Consider the following 15,415-nt stretch of genomic DNA (forward strand, 5'->3'; position numbering starts at 1 on the left):
TAGCATCAACGGATCTAAAGTAAAGTAGAAAGGGATTAATTCTAAACAGCCCAGAACACTCACCGTGCCTATGATTATAACAACCGTTCATTCGATGCAATATTTTCTTTTCAACTTTTCACAACAAATGACCACAAAACTGTCATTGGTGAAGGCGACTGTCAGCCAGACAGAGATTCAGGTGCTTGCTCAAAGGAAGCAAGGGACGAACTTGTAAACGGGAGTCCAATGGAGGAAGGAAGACCAGAAGTATTTCATAACCTTCCACTTCAGCAGAGGGTCAGAGATAACGACCAGGAGATCGGCCGCTGCCATTCCCAGCAGGTTCCGTCTGAGACATTTGGAGAGACCGCGCTTACCTCGGGAGAAGATAGCAATCGCCAACTGGTTAACTGCAAAATAGAAGAAAAGAAACAGAGAAATTACTGACTAGTCAGGGTAACGGAGCAGCCGTGTGATAGAATTAGATTAGATTTTGTGGGGTTTTTTTTCTGTCTCACAGCGAGAATCCCCAGTACATAAGAAGCCATGTATTATCGGCGTGGAAGAGAACTTGCGCGAATTTTGTAATAGTGTTAAATCAAAATGAATTCGTAAGCCGACGAGAGGAGAGCTGCTTAAATTCTTCCTCGGGCGCAGGAAAGGATGGACATTCAATACAGCGTCACTGGCTCTGAACAGCACAGGAATGAAATTAAATCCACACCTGCAGTTCCCTCTACTCACATTTCGGAAATAAATGAGCTATTCGCTCTGTTCCATAACCAAGCCGCGCAATTCACAGACGATTTATACGGACGTAACAGAAGGACGGCTGGTTCTCACAGATGTAGTATAGCCCGTGTCCTCCTGTGCAGACATTTCGATTCACAATTATTCCATGATATCCAATCAGGAGAGAGGAATTCAGTCAAAGGCAGCATCTCGGCTCCATTAGACCCGCTTCCAAAGCAATGGGAGTAATATTGTCAGCGCGTTCCGCCCACGGCAGAAATACGGGGACACGGCAGGTGACTGTGGAAGCACGTAGCTAGAGAAACACTTCCGAATATCAGAATTAACTCTCAGTTTCTGCCGTTTGCAGATGTGATAGCGACTTACCGGGAATTCCAACGGCTGAAATAACAGGGTCGTAAATGTCTTCTATCCGCCACATTACTGTATATTCCAGTTGAGTGACGCAGTGAACGCTATTGTCCTGAATTCCACAGCTCGGCAAGACACTCTGGGCTGAATACAGCAACAAGCTATGATTTATACAGGGGATCAATCTGCAGTAACGGAGTCCCACCTTTGATTCTGCTATTGAACCAACAAATTACATCACCGGTGTCTCGGGTCCAAAAGCTGTCGGCATGTAACACAAACACATTAATACTATTGGCATTAGCTCACTTAGATCCTTCTGCGTAATTTTACCAAAATGTGCAACGAGACCAGTAAGTGAGCAGTCAGCGGCTCTGCTTACAACTTTTCCACATTTGTCTTGTCAGCGGTCAGAACAGTTCCCATTTTCCAACCTGAACTTTCACTGTGGCTCTCTTCCCACAAGCATTCCGGAATCGATGTTTCCAGCATTTTCGGCACTTTTCACAGTCACGCCTGCTGTTTCCTCTGCAAGTAGAACCGGTTTCCCCTCAGTGTGGACGTGACCCAGGGACACATGAGAACCTTCCCAGTTTCTTTCTGCAGACTTTCAATTAACGTCATTGTTTTTTTTTAATATATTCAGCAGATCCGCTTTGGTCGGTCAGACACCAAAACTACCCCAACTCGTCCCACTATGTGCCAGCAGATATGAAATATACTCGCTGTACCGACAAGCTGTGTAGTTCTTCATCAGCCCTGGACCACATCAGTGTTTACCTCATTTTGATCAGCTTCCCACTATAATGTTTATTTCCAATAACATGAAGCTCAGAGCTGTGCACGGTTCACTCCAACGCTTAAACCATCTTCCCACATCTGTTGTGCGTGCATGCGCGCATAAATGTCCCTATTACATTTCTTCAAATGTATATGAATAGAATTTCCTGCCCGTGCTGTGGACTTTTAAACCTTAATGACGGGCAAAGCCGCTGTTGAATCCACCTGAGGAACAGTTAGATTTTGAAATATTGTGGAGTTCAATTAGCTGTAGGAATACAATTGGCTGTTCAGGCTGCCACTCGCTGTTTTGTGAGTTATGAGCGCAACCACCAACACGTTTGTCTCTGAGAAATACTGGCATGATTTAACAGAATATATTTTGCCATGTACAGAATCCGCTCCGTATACTGACGTTTTCAACTCCTGCTCTGTCCTTAAGATATCCGTGTCGTTAGCATTCCCCTCCTAGCGGAAAGAAATGCAGGACTGCCAAATAAGGCCAGCTCTCTCTCTGTCCCCCCTCCCTTTCTTTGTGGAGTGTAAGGAGGGGGTGAGTTTCCCAGCAAGGGGGCTGGGTGGAGATGAGATCCTGGGCACCCAGGGTGTGGGGGACAGCATAAACTTCAAATAAAACTTGTCCGAAACGAAGACAGGATGTTACAGTGGTTTATTGATTTCATCGACAAATGTAAATTAATCGATTTGTGAGCTGCTGACGTGCGGGAATAAATAAGCTGGTCCCGACTCACTCACAGTCACACACAATTAACTGACCGGCGACAACCAGGGGCAGTTTGAATAATCAGTCCCATTTCTCACTGTCACTCTGCATCACGGAACTGATGATTATCAAATCACACTTCAGGTCCGTGTCCCAGATCACCGCAGATCCAGGGTCATTTCTGAACCCTTGCGAATTGCTTCTGGAGTGCGGTAAGATAAGGGCGGGAGTTAAGGGGGGGGGGGTATCGGCCAAATTGTCTCCATCTTGTGGACGGGTATATTCACACATTCAGACGTTTACAGGTACACTCTCAGTCCGGGTCTAGACTCCTGTAGAGACTCCAGTTCATTCTCCCCAGTCCCACTGAAATTATTCACTGCCAGCCTGAAACGGATGGAAAAATAAAGATGAAAAAGAAACCAGATTATATAACCGTGTCAGTAACAGAGTACTGGGGTACCAGAAAACCCGCGGATCTGATGAAATTTTTATCACATTGAACATTAACACAGACACTCACATGATCTGCTCCAGACTCGGGTGGGTCAGTATGAGCCGGCGGAGAGCAGGGACAGACTGGTCTGTGAGCGGGTTCCATCCCAGGTCCAGCTCTATCAGTGATCGGTTTGTACTGAGAGCGGAGGCGAGATCCTCAGCACCAGAATCTGTAAGTTCGACATGGTTTAGACTGGAAATGAGAGATAGAGTGAGGGTGAAGGACACAGAGAGACAGGGGCTGTATAAATTTCCAGAATTTATCAGTAACACAATTACTGATCACATTAATGTTCAGTGTCAGACACCCAGTGTCTGTAAACACAATCTCCCACAGTCTGGTACTCACTTCAGTGTCTGTATTTTACACTCCGGGTTCCCAAGAGCCGCAGACACCAGTTTCACTCTTGAATCTCCCAGGTCATTCCGCCCAAGACTAAACAGAAACAGACAAATTAATGAATGGGTCTGAAGGAATTTCTCTCACTCGGTTATTTCAGGAAACATTGAACCTTTCAGTAAATCACTGATCAGTGTTCCCATCACTGTCACTGTTCCCATCATTCACTGATGTCAGTAATTTAGTCTGTCGGTGTGACCCTGTAAACTCCTCATATTCTGTCTCATTGCGCGATGGTTAGGAAAGTGTTCCTGACCTGTGAGTGGATCCGAAGGGACAGGGTTGAAGGGGAGAAAGTCCCAAAGTGAGGAAGATTTGTGAATAGAGAAATGTCAGTGGGAAATGACACCATCTGAGGAAAAGGATGGAAAGACGGGACATGAAGGAGGAAGGGGGATGTGAAAGAGAGATCCCACAGGACGAAGCGGGATGGAGAAGAGAGATTCCACAGCAGGAACGGAGTTGGGGAAGAGACATCTCACAGGAGGAAGGGGGATCGCATTTGTCACAATTCTTCACAATCATATTCACTATAGTTTTACCCAAATCCCTTTACATTGAAACAACACAATGGAACAATTTCACAGTTCAGAGTGAGAGAAAAATTAAGTTACCTCAATACCTGGAACTTGTGCAGCCAGGGTCCCAGCTGCAGGATTCCTTCACACAAAATGTGGCAGTACGACAGGTCGAGACGTTTTATTGTATCACAGAGTCTGACAACATGAGACAGGACCGCGCAGTCAACTGGGGTCAGTGTCATTCCACTGAATGAAAGTTCTTCCACAGATCCCAGTGCGGTCTGAGCCAGTTCACGATTCTGAGACTCAAACAGGTAGTGAAATGTGTTCAGGAGCCTCCTTTTACCAGCTTCACTCGATGTGTTCCTACTCTGGCGTTTAACCTCCTCCTTCACCTAGTCCATCACCCGGCAGGTTGTTTCATGAGGAAATGGACCCAGAAACTCCTCCAGACCCCGAGCTGTCATTGGGGAGGAGAGACCAGCAACAAAACGGAGAAATACCTCAAATCGCCCATCTGTCGTATTGTGGGCTTCAGTGAGGAATTTCAGGATATCCTCGGGATGTATAGTCAGGAATTGTGCGACTGCAGCTGCAAACTCTTGGATGGTGAGGTGTGGGAATGTGTACACCACGCACTGGGCAGAATCCTCTCTCCCCAAAAGCTCCATCAGGAACCCAGACAGAAACTGGAATGGCTGCAGATTGTAGTTGTTCAAATCTCCATCTGTAAACACAGTTCTCTTATCGGACACTCCTCTGAAGGCCATCTGACCAACCCTGAGTAACAAATCACGGGGGTTCTCAATCTCACGGCTGTGGTTTTTCAGGATGCTGTAAATATAGTAGGAATACAGTTGGGTGATGGTCTTGGGAATTTGCTGTGGGTCCCTGTCTCTTTGTGTGAAGAAAGGGCCGAGTGCAAGTGCGAGGATCCAGCAGTAGGAGGGGTTGTAGCTCATGGTATACAGGATCTCGTTCTCCTTCACGTGTTTGAAAACAGCTGCCGCCACCGTCTGATCATCAAAATGCTTCATGAAATATTCCTTCCATTGCTCACCAGCAAATCCCAGGATTTCTGCCCAGACCCTGATCTCTGCCTTTTCTAATAAATGTAACGCAGAGGGGCGTGTGGTCACCAGCACCGAACACCCTGGGAGCAGCTTGCCCTGGATTAAACTGTACACAATGTCCGACACTTCACACCAGCACTCAGGATCTGGACACTGGTGCTTAGGTTCTGTATCTCTCCATTTGTCTGCAAAATAGATTCTGTGTTTGAATTCATCCAAACCATCGAATATGAACAACAATCCCTGTGGGTTCTTCCAGACATCTCTCAGGAAATTCCCAAAGTAAGGATACTGATCCAGAATCAGTTCCCTCAGGTTTGTTCTGCAGTTAATGGAGTTTAACTCCCGGAATTTGAAACTAAAGACAAACCGGAATTGTTGGAATATTTTCCCCGTGGCCCAGTCATAAACAATCTTTTGTACCATTGTTGTTTTCCCAATCCCCGCGACTCCGGCCACTGCTGTTGATCTCCCAGATTTGGATTTACTTCGGGAAAAGCTGCTCTGGAATAACTGATCAGTCTGGATTTTTTCCATCTCTCCGTGGAGATGTTTCTCTCTCCAAAGCTCGTGGTCTCTGCGTCTTGCCAGCAGCTCATGTTCAACCAGTCTCCGATCTCGAACAGCAGAAATGACGATGAGCTCAGCGTATCGATCAACCAGGTGGAAAACCTTCACCTTCTCCCTCATCAGGATCGTGTTCACTCTCAGTGTTTCAGTTTGTGCCCGCAGAGTCTCCATGTGTTTCTGTTGAACATCTTCAATGGGAACAGACAGTGTTCAAACTGTTAGATGTCTCAACTCAGAACTCATTATTTAAGCACACAAGAGTGAGCCCAAAGCTATTGCATTAGTTGAATTAATCAATGAATGTCCGTACAGTAAAGTAAATTTGCATAACAGTCCCCTGACTGAACAGAGAGGCCTGGTCTGGATAAACACATGGTCATCATATTTCCATATTAACTGTGCTGTGAAGATGAGAATTTCCCTGGTAGTTTACTGACCCCCGACTGTCCCGTACTGGACACCCTCTCACTACAGCAGATATCACTGTTCATGTGGAAGAAACTTTTAATCCCCATTGTTGATGAGGTGTGTGTGGAGATAGAGAAAAGGGACGTTGGCATTCTGTCAAAGGAACAGGTTGGGGAATCACAGCTCCCCCCTCCCCTCTCAACATCACTGATTCAAAATGGAAAGAAGTATATTTGCTGATCAGCATCTGCTCTGTGGCTGGGTGGCTGGGGGAGAAAATGTCAATGTCTTGTTCAGGAGATTGAGACAGTCAGCATTTTGACACAAACCACAAACAATCCACCCACCCCCCACTTCCATCATCACAGATGCTGCTCAGCTCACTGGGTTCGTCCAGAAAATGGTTCGAGACGGCAGATCTGCAGTACCGGGTCTCTTAAGGAGTCTGTGTTGTAAATGCTCAACAGATCCAAGATTGAATATACACGAGTGTAAAGGAGAAGGAAATAATTGTTATTCTGGCTCTGATGAAGCTCAAACTCAGATAGTGTATGCAATGGAAAACTCAGTATTTTTTTTCAATCGTTCTGGTGGTGGAGTGCGGTTGTTAGTTGTGGATGTGTTGATCTGTCTTACTGCTTGAGGAAAGTAACTGATTTTGAGTCTGGTGGTCCTGTTGTGGATGCTATGTAGCTTCCTCCCTCATGCGGCGGGGCAAACAGCCCATAGGCAGGATAGGTGGGATCCTTCCTAACGCTGCTGGCCCTTTTCCGGAGCCGTTCTGTATATACGTCCCTGATGAGAGGTGGGATGGGGGTGCCGGTGATACGTTTGGACAGTTTTGACTACCCGTTGTCCAGTTGGCCACAGTTATGCAGCATGTTGGCCTGCCCTCTGCATCACAGCTGTCGAAGGACGCGAATGTAGATGTGAGTACAGGTCAGCCAACGTCTGTGGAAACGGGAGAGACCACTGGTCTATGGCTTTAAATACACGTTTGAAAACCATGTTGTTTACAGGTCGGGAGTTAAAGAGAGCAGAGACCGAGGAATTTTGGTAGCAGCCAGCATGAAGTCTCATTACACTGTGATGTTTAAGCATTCTCCTCATTTAGATAATAGTCCACCCTATTGTTTCTCTTGCCAAAATGCATTACCATTCATTCCCCAACATTGTAATCCATTTGCGACACTCTTCCAATTCGTCGAAGTTTTGCTGCAATCGCATTGCTTCCTCAGCACTATCTGCCCCTTCGCCAATTTTTGTATCATCAACAAATGCGGTCAGTAAAGGAGCCCAGCAGAAGCAGCTGTTTGGGCAACCAAGGTCAAGTGACCAAGCGGTTTTGAAAGACTGATACCAATAAATAGAGGGGTACCTCAAGTGGAGCGGCCAGTAAAGGAGTTGAGCTTTGCGGCTTTGACTAGGGGAGCAGCCTTGTTGAGGAAAGGTCCTTGTGAGGAAAGAGCGACTCTTTGGCGAGGAAGCTGAGGGAGGAGACTACGCCACAGTTGGTGAGGGTGAGAGGTGGTGAAGAGATGACAGGTAAATTGGTTCAGTGTGATGCTTGCCTGATGTGGGTGGTCAGGGACACTGATGGTGTTTCCGGCTGCTACAACTGTGAAAAGCGTGTCCAGGTTCAGATCCTGAAAGACCGTGTTAGGGCACTGGAGAGGCAACTGGATGACCTCAGGTTCATCCAGGAAAAACGTGAGTTTTCTGGACAGGACCTACAGTGAAATCGTTACATCCGAAGATAACAGAGGAAAGAACGGGGGCGACGATGAGGAAGAGATGGAAGCTTGAAGTACAGGAGATCCCGGGGGATGTGCCTCTTGAAATCATGTTCACCCTCTTGGAAGCTTGGGACAGAAGACACTGCCAGTCTGAGAGGTGGACGGGTCTGCGAATCAAAAATTGGCACCGAAGCAAAGCCAAAGAGACAGACGACTGGCAGAGCTGTGGGTTTTAGATTCTTAGACCACTGGGATCAGTTTCGGGGTAAGGATGAATTGTACAAAAGGGACGGGTTGCACCTTAGCAGTCAGGGGACCAGCATTCTGGCAGGCAGGTTTGCCACTGCAACACGCGTGTGTTTAAACTAATAAGTGTGGGGAGGAGACGAACTGGAAATATAAGGATGGAGTTAAAGGGAAAGAGTGAATAAGAAAAGTTAAGAAAGACATCAGAATTTACGGGGCAGAAAGCTCAGGAGGGGATCGGAGAGTATGGCCAAGTGCAATAGGACCAATGTGACAAGAAGGGGAGTAATGGATTAAAAATATTATATATAGATGAGCTTGAATTTCAGTTGGAAGTTGGTAAGTATGATGTTGTAGGAATAACAGAGACATGGCTGCAAGAGGACCAGGGCAGGGAAATGAATATTCAAGGATATACTTCCTATCGGAAGGACAGACAGGTGGGCAGACGGGGTGGGGTGGCTCTGCTGGTGAGGAATGAAATACAGTCCCTTGCAAGGAGTGACACAGAATCAGGAGATGCAGAGTCAGTATGGGTAGAACTGAGAAATTGTAAGGGCAAAAAGATTCTAATGGGAGTTATCCACAGACCCCCAAATAGTAGCCTGGATATAGGGTGCAAGTTGAATAAAGATCTAAAATTAGCATGTTGCAAAGGTAATACTACAGTTGTAATGGGGGATTTCAACGTGCAGGTAGACTGGGAAAATCAGATTGGTACTGGACCCCAAGAAAGGGAGTTGGTGGAGTGCCTCCCAGATGGATTCTCAGAGCAGCTTGTGCTGGAGCCTACCAGGGAGAAGGCAATTCTGGATCTATTGTTGTGTAATGAACCAGATTTGATAAGGGAACTCTAGGTAAAGGAGCCATTAGGAGGTTGTGACAATAATATGTTAAGTTTTAATCTACAATTTGAGAGGGAGCGGCAGGATCAGTGATTCTCACCGTGGCTAACAAGGGAAGTCAAGGAGAGTATAAAACATAAGAGAGAAGAAGTATAACATAGCAAAGATGAGCGGGAAGCCAGAGCACTGGGAACATTTAAAGAACAATAAAAGATTACTAAAAAAAAAGGCAATATGCGGAGACTATAAAGGAGGATAGTAAAAGCTTCTTTAGGTATGTGAAGAGGAAAACGTTAGTTAAAACTAAAGTTGGGCCCTTGAAGGCAGAAACAGGTGAATTTACTATGAAGAGTGAGCAAATGTCAGACGAGTTGAACAGATACTGTGGATCTGTCCTCACTAGGGAAGACACAGACAATCTCCCAAATATAATAGTGGCCAGAGGACATAGGATAATGGAGGGACTGAAGGAAATTCACATTATGCAGAGAAAGGTGTTGGGTAGTCTGATGGGACTGAAGGCTGATAAATCCCCAGGCCCTTATAGTCTGCATCCCAGGGTACTTAAGGAGGTGGCTCTAGAAATCGTGGACGCATTGGTAATTATTTTCCAATGTTCTATAGATTCAGGATCGGTTCCTGAGAACTGGAGGATAGCTAAAGTTATCCCGCTTTTTAACAAAGAGGGGAGAGAGAAAACAGGGAATGATAGACCAGTTAGCCAGACATCAGTGGTAGGGAAGATGCTGGAGTCAATTATAAAAGATGAAATAACGGTACATGTGGATAGCAGTAACAGGATCCGAGTCAGCATGTATTTACGAAGGGGAAATCATGCTTGACTAGTCTTCTGAAATTTTTTGAGGATCTAACTATGAAAATGGACAAGAAAGGGCCAGTGGATGTAGTGTACCTGACTTATAGAAAGCCTTTGATAAGGTCCCATATAGGAGATTAGTGGGCAAATTAAAACACATGGTATTGGGGGTAGGGTATTTACATGGATAGAAAATTGATTGGCAGTCAGGAAACAAAGAGCAGGGATTAATGGGTACTTTTCAGAATGGCAGACAGTGACTCGTCGGGTACCGCAAGGGGTTGGTGCTGGGACCGCAGTTATTTACAATATACATTACTGATTTAGATGAAGGGATTAAAATGAACATTGGCTAATTTGCAGATGACACAAAGCTGGGTGGTGGTGTAAAATATGAGGAGGATAGACTCCAACGATTCAATCACTTAGGTTAGGCAAACTGGCCTGTAATTCCACAAACAAGAGAGAATCTGCAGATGCTGGAAATCCAAGCAACACACACAAAATGTTGGAGGGACTCAGCAGGCCAGGCAGCAGCTGTGGAACAGCTGACGTTTTCTTTCGAGATCCTTCGGCAGGACTGGAGACAAAAAGCTGAGGAGTAGATTCGGAAGGTGGAGGGGGAGGGGGCGGAGGGAGAGAGAAGTGACAGGTGACAGGTGAAACTTGGAGGGGAGGGGATGAAGCAAAGTGTATGAAGTTGATTCTTGATAGAGACAGGAGGCCATGGAAACAAGAAAAAGGTGGGGAGGGTCACCAGAGGGAGGCGATGGACAGGCGAGGGGATAGCATGTGAGACGTGCGAGGGCATGGGGAACGGTGAAGGGGGAGAGGAAGCCTTTCTGGAATCTTAAGAAATTGATATTCATGCCATCAGGTTGGACGCTGCTCAAAAGGTGTTGTTCCTCCAACCCGAGTGTGGCATGATCCTGACGGTGCAGGATGTCATGGACTGACGTATCGGAATGGGAATGGGAAGTGGAAATAAAATGGGTGGCCACTGGGAGATCACGCTTGTTCTGGCGGACACAGTGCAGACGCTCGGCGAAACGGTTCGCCACTCTATGTCTGGTTTCATCGAGAGACAACAGACCATATCGAGATCAACTACGCCTCCCTCTTTTGCTCTCTCCACCCTCTATTTTCCTTTCTTCCATGCCTTTTGTCTCTTTTACTAACCAACTTCCTAGCTCTTTGCTCATCCCTCCCTCTCCAAATTTCACCTATCGCCTGGCATTTCTCTCTCCCCTCCCACCCCGCCCGCCAGCTTTCAAATCGACTCCTCAGCGTTTTATCTCCAGTCCCATCGAATGTTCTCAGCCCGAAACGTTTACTGTACTTTCTGTATGTCAGGACCCTCTCATTAGTGGGTGGGGATTCACAATGTGTCAGGACCCTGTCAGGGGTGTGTGGTCTCACAGTGTGTCAGGACCCTGTCATTAGTGGTTGGGGATTCACAGTGTGTCAGGACCCTGTCATTAGTGGGTGGGGATTCACAGTGTGTCAGGACCCTGTCATTAGTGGGTGGGGATTCACAGTGTGTCAGGACCCTGTCAGGGGTGTTTGTGGGTTCTCACAGTGTGTCAGGACCCTGTCATTAGTGGGTGGGGATTCACAATGTGTCCGAACCCTGTCAGGGGTGTGTGTGGTCTCACAGTGTGTCAGGACCCTGTCATTAGTGGGTGGGGATTCACAATGTGTCAGGACCCTGTCAGGGGCGTGTGTGGTCCCACAGTATGCCCGGAACCTGTCAGGGTTGTCTGGTGTCTGGCTGTGTGTCAGGACCTGCCAGCGATGAGTGTGGTCTCAAAGTGTGTCAGGACCCTGTTCGCGATATATGGGGTCTCACAGAGTTTCGGGACCCTGCCAGCGATCTGTGAGGTCTCATAATGTGAGAAGACCTTACCAGTGGTGTGATGGTGACACAGTGTGTCAGGACCATGTCAGAGGTGTGTGGGGTCTCACAGTGTGTCAGGACCGTTTCTGGGGTGTGTGGGGTCTCAAACTGTGTCAGAACCCTGTCAGAGGTTGTGTGCCGTCTCGCAGTGTATCTGAACCCTGTCAGGGGTGTGTGGGGTCTCCATTCAAAGTGTTCGGCTGTAATTGGGGGCGTAGGAAAACATTAATTGTAGACATATTTTCTTTAGAGAATATGACAGTGGTAGAAATGGTGTTCTTCAATAGTCATGGAGAGATTCTGTTTCACGTACAGAAATGGCTGTAGGAATTTCACTGTCGTGTTTGTTCCCTCGGCAAACAACATGAGGAATAGTGAACAAAAAGCTTGTAGCGATTTACCAAACCCATGGTGCAGAGAAACTGAGGGGTTTCATTGATATGATGTGGACTGGAACAGCATTAACAGAGGTGAGTAGTTTGTAAACATCCTGATTCATCTCACTCTGGTCCCATATTTAAATTATCATCTTTGGAATTTGTTCTTGTAATTGAGAGAGACAATACCAGGGTTCTGGCCGAGGTTCCTTACATTTCTGTTGAGAGCTTTGAATAATCAGGTAAAACATGGGCTGATGCAATATTAATAAGTTTTGTGATGTTTGTCTTTCCTAAGCTCTCTCCTCTGTTAAATGTGCAGTTGAGTGATCTAACTCAGTCTGCAGTGATGAAGCCTCACAATCTCTTGAGCCCAGGAACTGCCCCGGGCTCCGTTTTCACAGTCATGATGGGCCTATAGATGTATTGAGCTTTCCATCCAGACAGTCATAGTTTAACTAATTGCAATATTATTTAGAGATATTTTCAGTCATTTTCACCTTCCTTGCTGCGATCCCATAACCCTTGGTTTCTCTGTCCTAATTCCCATCTCTCACCCTTCGACAGTGTCCAGCGCACAACACCGGCAGACATGAATTTCAGCTTCTGTGGACTGAGCTGAGGAATATGTCCCCCAATCTCACCCTCTCTAACACTGTAGCAGTGTTTGCACTAGGGGGTGCAGATGTGAACACAATTCTGCTCTGTGGTTGAACAGACCAGTTAGGATGTCACCTGATTTTCTAATTAAAGTGATGCTATTATTACTATTCTGTGACTGGAACTTCAGTGGACGCCCAACTCTAAGAAAAGATAATCTGCTGGGGGAAGTTTAGAAAACGGTTAAGAAAGAGTCTGTTCAGGAGAGGGCAGTGGCTGTCAAGAGAAGATTTTGACATCTTGTGTGAAGAAATATAAGTTTTTAATTCCATTTTCCATATCACCCTCTCCCTTTCTCCACGTAGACTCGCTGTGGAGGAATTTGTAGGCCCTGGAGCGGTGTGAACAATTTCCTCAAACTCTCCAGCTCTCTGTCTCTTTCCTCAAAATGACCTTTGAAAACATTTGCTCTAAGAAACATGCTTCCATGTGTCTCACTGTGTTCTCTGTCACAGTGCCCATATTTACCTGGTCAGATCCCTGTGGCTCAACAACCTAACCGCCGTACGCAACTTACAACCGTTGGTGGAAACAGAGGTCAAGTTTCAACTTAATGAACTCTGCTGCAGCCCATTCTGGGCTATTGCATACCGCCCCACTACCGGAGGGATGTTGAGGCTTTAGAGAGGGAGCAGAAGAGGTTTACCGGGATGCTGCCTGGTTCAGAAGGCATGTGCTATGATGAGAGGCTGGATGAAATTAGATTTTTTGCTCTGGATCGTCGGAGACCGAGGGGAGCTCTGACACAGGTTGAGAACATTATGAGAGGCAGAGATAGAGTGGACAGCGATCATCAGTTTGTCGCGGTTGAAATGTCTATTACCAGAGGGAATGTATTGAAGGTGAGATGCTGTAGAATGAAGTAGGATGTGAGGGAGAGCTTTCTTATTCATCAGAGAGCCGTGGCTGCAAGGACCGCACTGCCTGGTAAGGTGATAGAGACAAATTATTAGAAGCTTTTAAGAGACGTTTGGGTAGACACATGGATGTAAGGAAGATGGAGGAGTATGGACATGGTGCAGGAAGGAGAGACTAGAGTTGGGTTATGTAGATTTACCTCTCAGCTGGTTCAGCACAATATTATATGACTAATGACCTATTCCTGTTTTATACTCTTCAATGTTCAATGCACGTTCACTTACCTTTCAGCTCACTGAGAACCTTGATTAAACCTTGAGCGGTATTTGATCGATGGGAGGGATCACAACCTGTTTGAATTTAAACACATTGAGGGAATGAGGTGTAAAATTTTAAAGTGTGCTGTATTCAATCCAAATTTGAATTAATCTCTGATATTTTCTCACCATATATCTGTATTTCGTTCAGTATTTTGTTCCAATGTTGGACAAAATACTGAACGAAATACAGATATATGGTATATATATACCAGATATATAGAGGGTTTCCCACATCACCCTCTGGGCGTGGGAGCCTTTCTCCATCACCAGGCTCAGGAGGAGTTTAGAACTGTCCGCCCGCTCTCCCTTATCAGCGAGATCAGAGATTTTCTGTGAAGAGTAACGGTGAACATATTGGCGAATGACAGATTCACACAGAGAATGAGAAGTAAATGATGTGCTGTGTAACGGGATCAGACTGAGCAGTCACCCGGACGGGTGCTGAACCTGTCTGGACATGGACTGTACATTCTGAGTGTAGAGCACAGGGAGGGACATTCACTGTGCACCTGGTCCACCAGTCAATGAGATCCTGGCTGGTCTGTGACCGCTTCATTGACGTGGCTCCAATTCCATAAATAATCCCTCACCGGATTTGACGGTGTAAAACAGACACCATAAAATAACGATCACAGAGGAAGAAATAAAACTGGATGATTTTATTTTATATAACAGACTGAACAGCCTCAGAGAAGTTGCAGAATTTATGATGTGATTCATCTCCTCAGTCCGCCAGTGTCTAAAATGACAGCGGATTACTGGCTGACATCTGACACCTTTCACTTCCCTTTTCCAGTAGAGGTTTTCTCAGTGATTACACGTTACAACATGGCAATGTTCCCCGATTCACACTGTTTGCAGTTACAGATGGTAACAGAATTATCTCCACCCAGAACTGAACACACCCAGGCTCCTGTGGCATTCACTGATGATGTCCCGGTTCTCACTGACATCCTGCCGTCACTATGTACATTTTTCACAGATTGATACTTCCTGTCGTATTTTCAATTAATGCTGTTACTTGCTCAACTCCCTCTGAACATCGAGCAGCTCCCTACCAGTCCGCGGGTTCTTTTCACCTCTTTCCATCTCTGGTTCAGATTCACATGTTCCGGATTGCATGTGGAGTATTTATTTCCCAGATATTCTTTTATCTTATTTAATATCCGTTGAGTCAGAGATCCTACAGCCATTAGTCCTGTGATGTGGGAAAATTCAAACCCATTCTCCCTCCCACTCACCCGATGTTCCTCTCCACTGAACTGTTTCTCAGCCTCTAACGCCAGGCTCACTCCGTGAACCCGTCCTTCCATCGCCTGCTCCAGCCTGTCCCGGTAGAAGTCCGTCAACTGCAGCAGCTGGAAATCGTCCCAGCTTGCCAGGAGCTCGCTGATCACTGAGCCTGGACCTGTGAAGGAACATGAGGAGCATTAAAGAAATTACTGACCTCATACTGGACAGTAACTTTATCGTTGGAACCTAAAGATCACCAAACACAGTCCGAAATATATGTATATGGGGATGGGGTGGGGGGGGGAGGTGGGGTGTAACGTGCTTTGGCCGGGGGATCGGTGGCGCCGGTGTTGTAGGAGCGGGTAT

The 15,415-nt window shown here is 46.3% G+C and overlaps 2 protein-coding genes across 2 annotated transcripts; both read right to left on the minus strand.

The window, feature by feature from the left end:
• Positions 1-2,373: 2,373 nt before the first annotated feature.
• On the minus strand, positions 2,374-4,398 carry LOC132389318 (ribonuclease inhibitor-like). Its single transcript, XM_059961833.1, has 4 exons — positions 4,103-4,398; positions 3,438-3,524; positions 3,114-3,281; positions 2,374-2,977 (listed from the first exon to the last, which is right to left on the minus strand). Exons 1-4 carry the CDS (start codon positions 4,249-4,251, stop codon positions 2,890-2,892), a joined length of 492 nt encoding a protein of 163 aa, XP_059817816.1. The 5' UTR covers positions 4,252-4,398; the 3' UTR covers positions 2,374-2,889.
• Positions 4,398-15,075, minus strand: LOC132389317 (NACHT, LRR and PYD domains-containing protein 3-like). Its single transcript, XM_059961832.1, has 3 exons — positions 15,058-15,075; positions 13,781-13,846; positions 4,398-5,840 (listed from the first exon to the last, which is right to left on the minus strand). The coding sequence occupies exon 3, from the start codon at positions 5,821-5,823 to the stop codon at positions 4,405-4,407; it is 1,419 nt and encodes a 472-aa protein (XP_059817815.1). The 5' UTR covers positions 5,824-5,840; positions 13,781-13,846; positions 15,058-15,075; the 3' UTR covers positions 4,398-4,404.
• Positions 15,076-15,415: the final 340 nt, after the last annotated feature.

This window comes from Hypanus sabinus, unplaced genomic scaffold, assembly GCF_030144855.1.
Source record: "Hypanus sabinus isolate sHypSab1 unplaced genomic scaffold, sHypSab1.hap1 scaffold_53, whole genome shotgun sequence".
Classification (NCBI taxonomy): domain Eukaryota; kingdom Metazoa; phylum Chordata; class Chondrichthyes; order Myliobatiformes; family Dasyatidae; genus Hypanus; species Hypanus sabinus.

What these genes read in the sequence shown, in the direction of transcription:
- LOC132389317 (XM_059961832.1), bottom strand. Translation starts at nt 5,823, where the DNA reads ATGGAGACTCTGCGGGCACAAACTGAAACACTGAGAGTGAACACGATC.
- LOC132389318 (XM_059961833.1), bottom strand. Translation starts at nt 4,251, where the DNA reads ATGACACTGACCCCAGTTGACTGCGCGGTCCTGTCTCATGTTGTCAGA. An exon ending in CACAAGTTCCAGGTATTGAG is followed by an intron (nt 3,525 to 4,102) that starts GTAACTTAATTT and finishes GTTTCTGTTTAG; the next exon opens with TCTTGGGCGGAATGACCTGG. An exon ending in CCGAGTCTGGAGCAGATCAT is followed by an intron (nt 2,978 to 3,113) that starts GTGAGTGTCTGT and finishes CATCCGTTTCAG; the next exon opens with GCTGGCAGTGAATAATTTCA.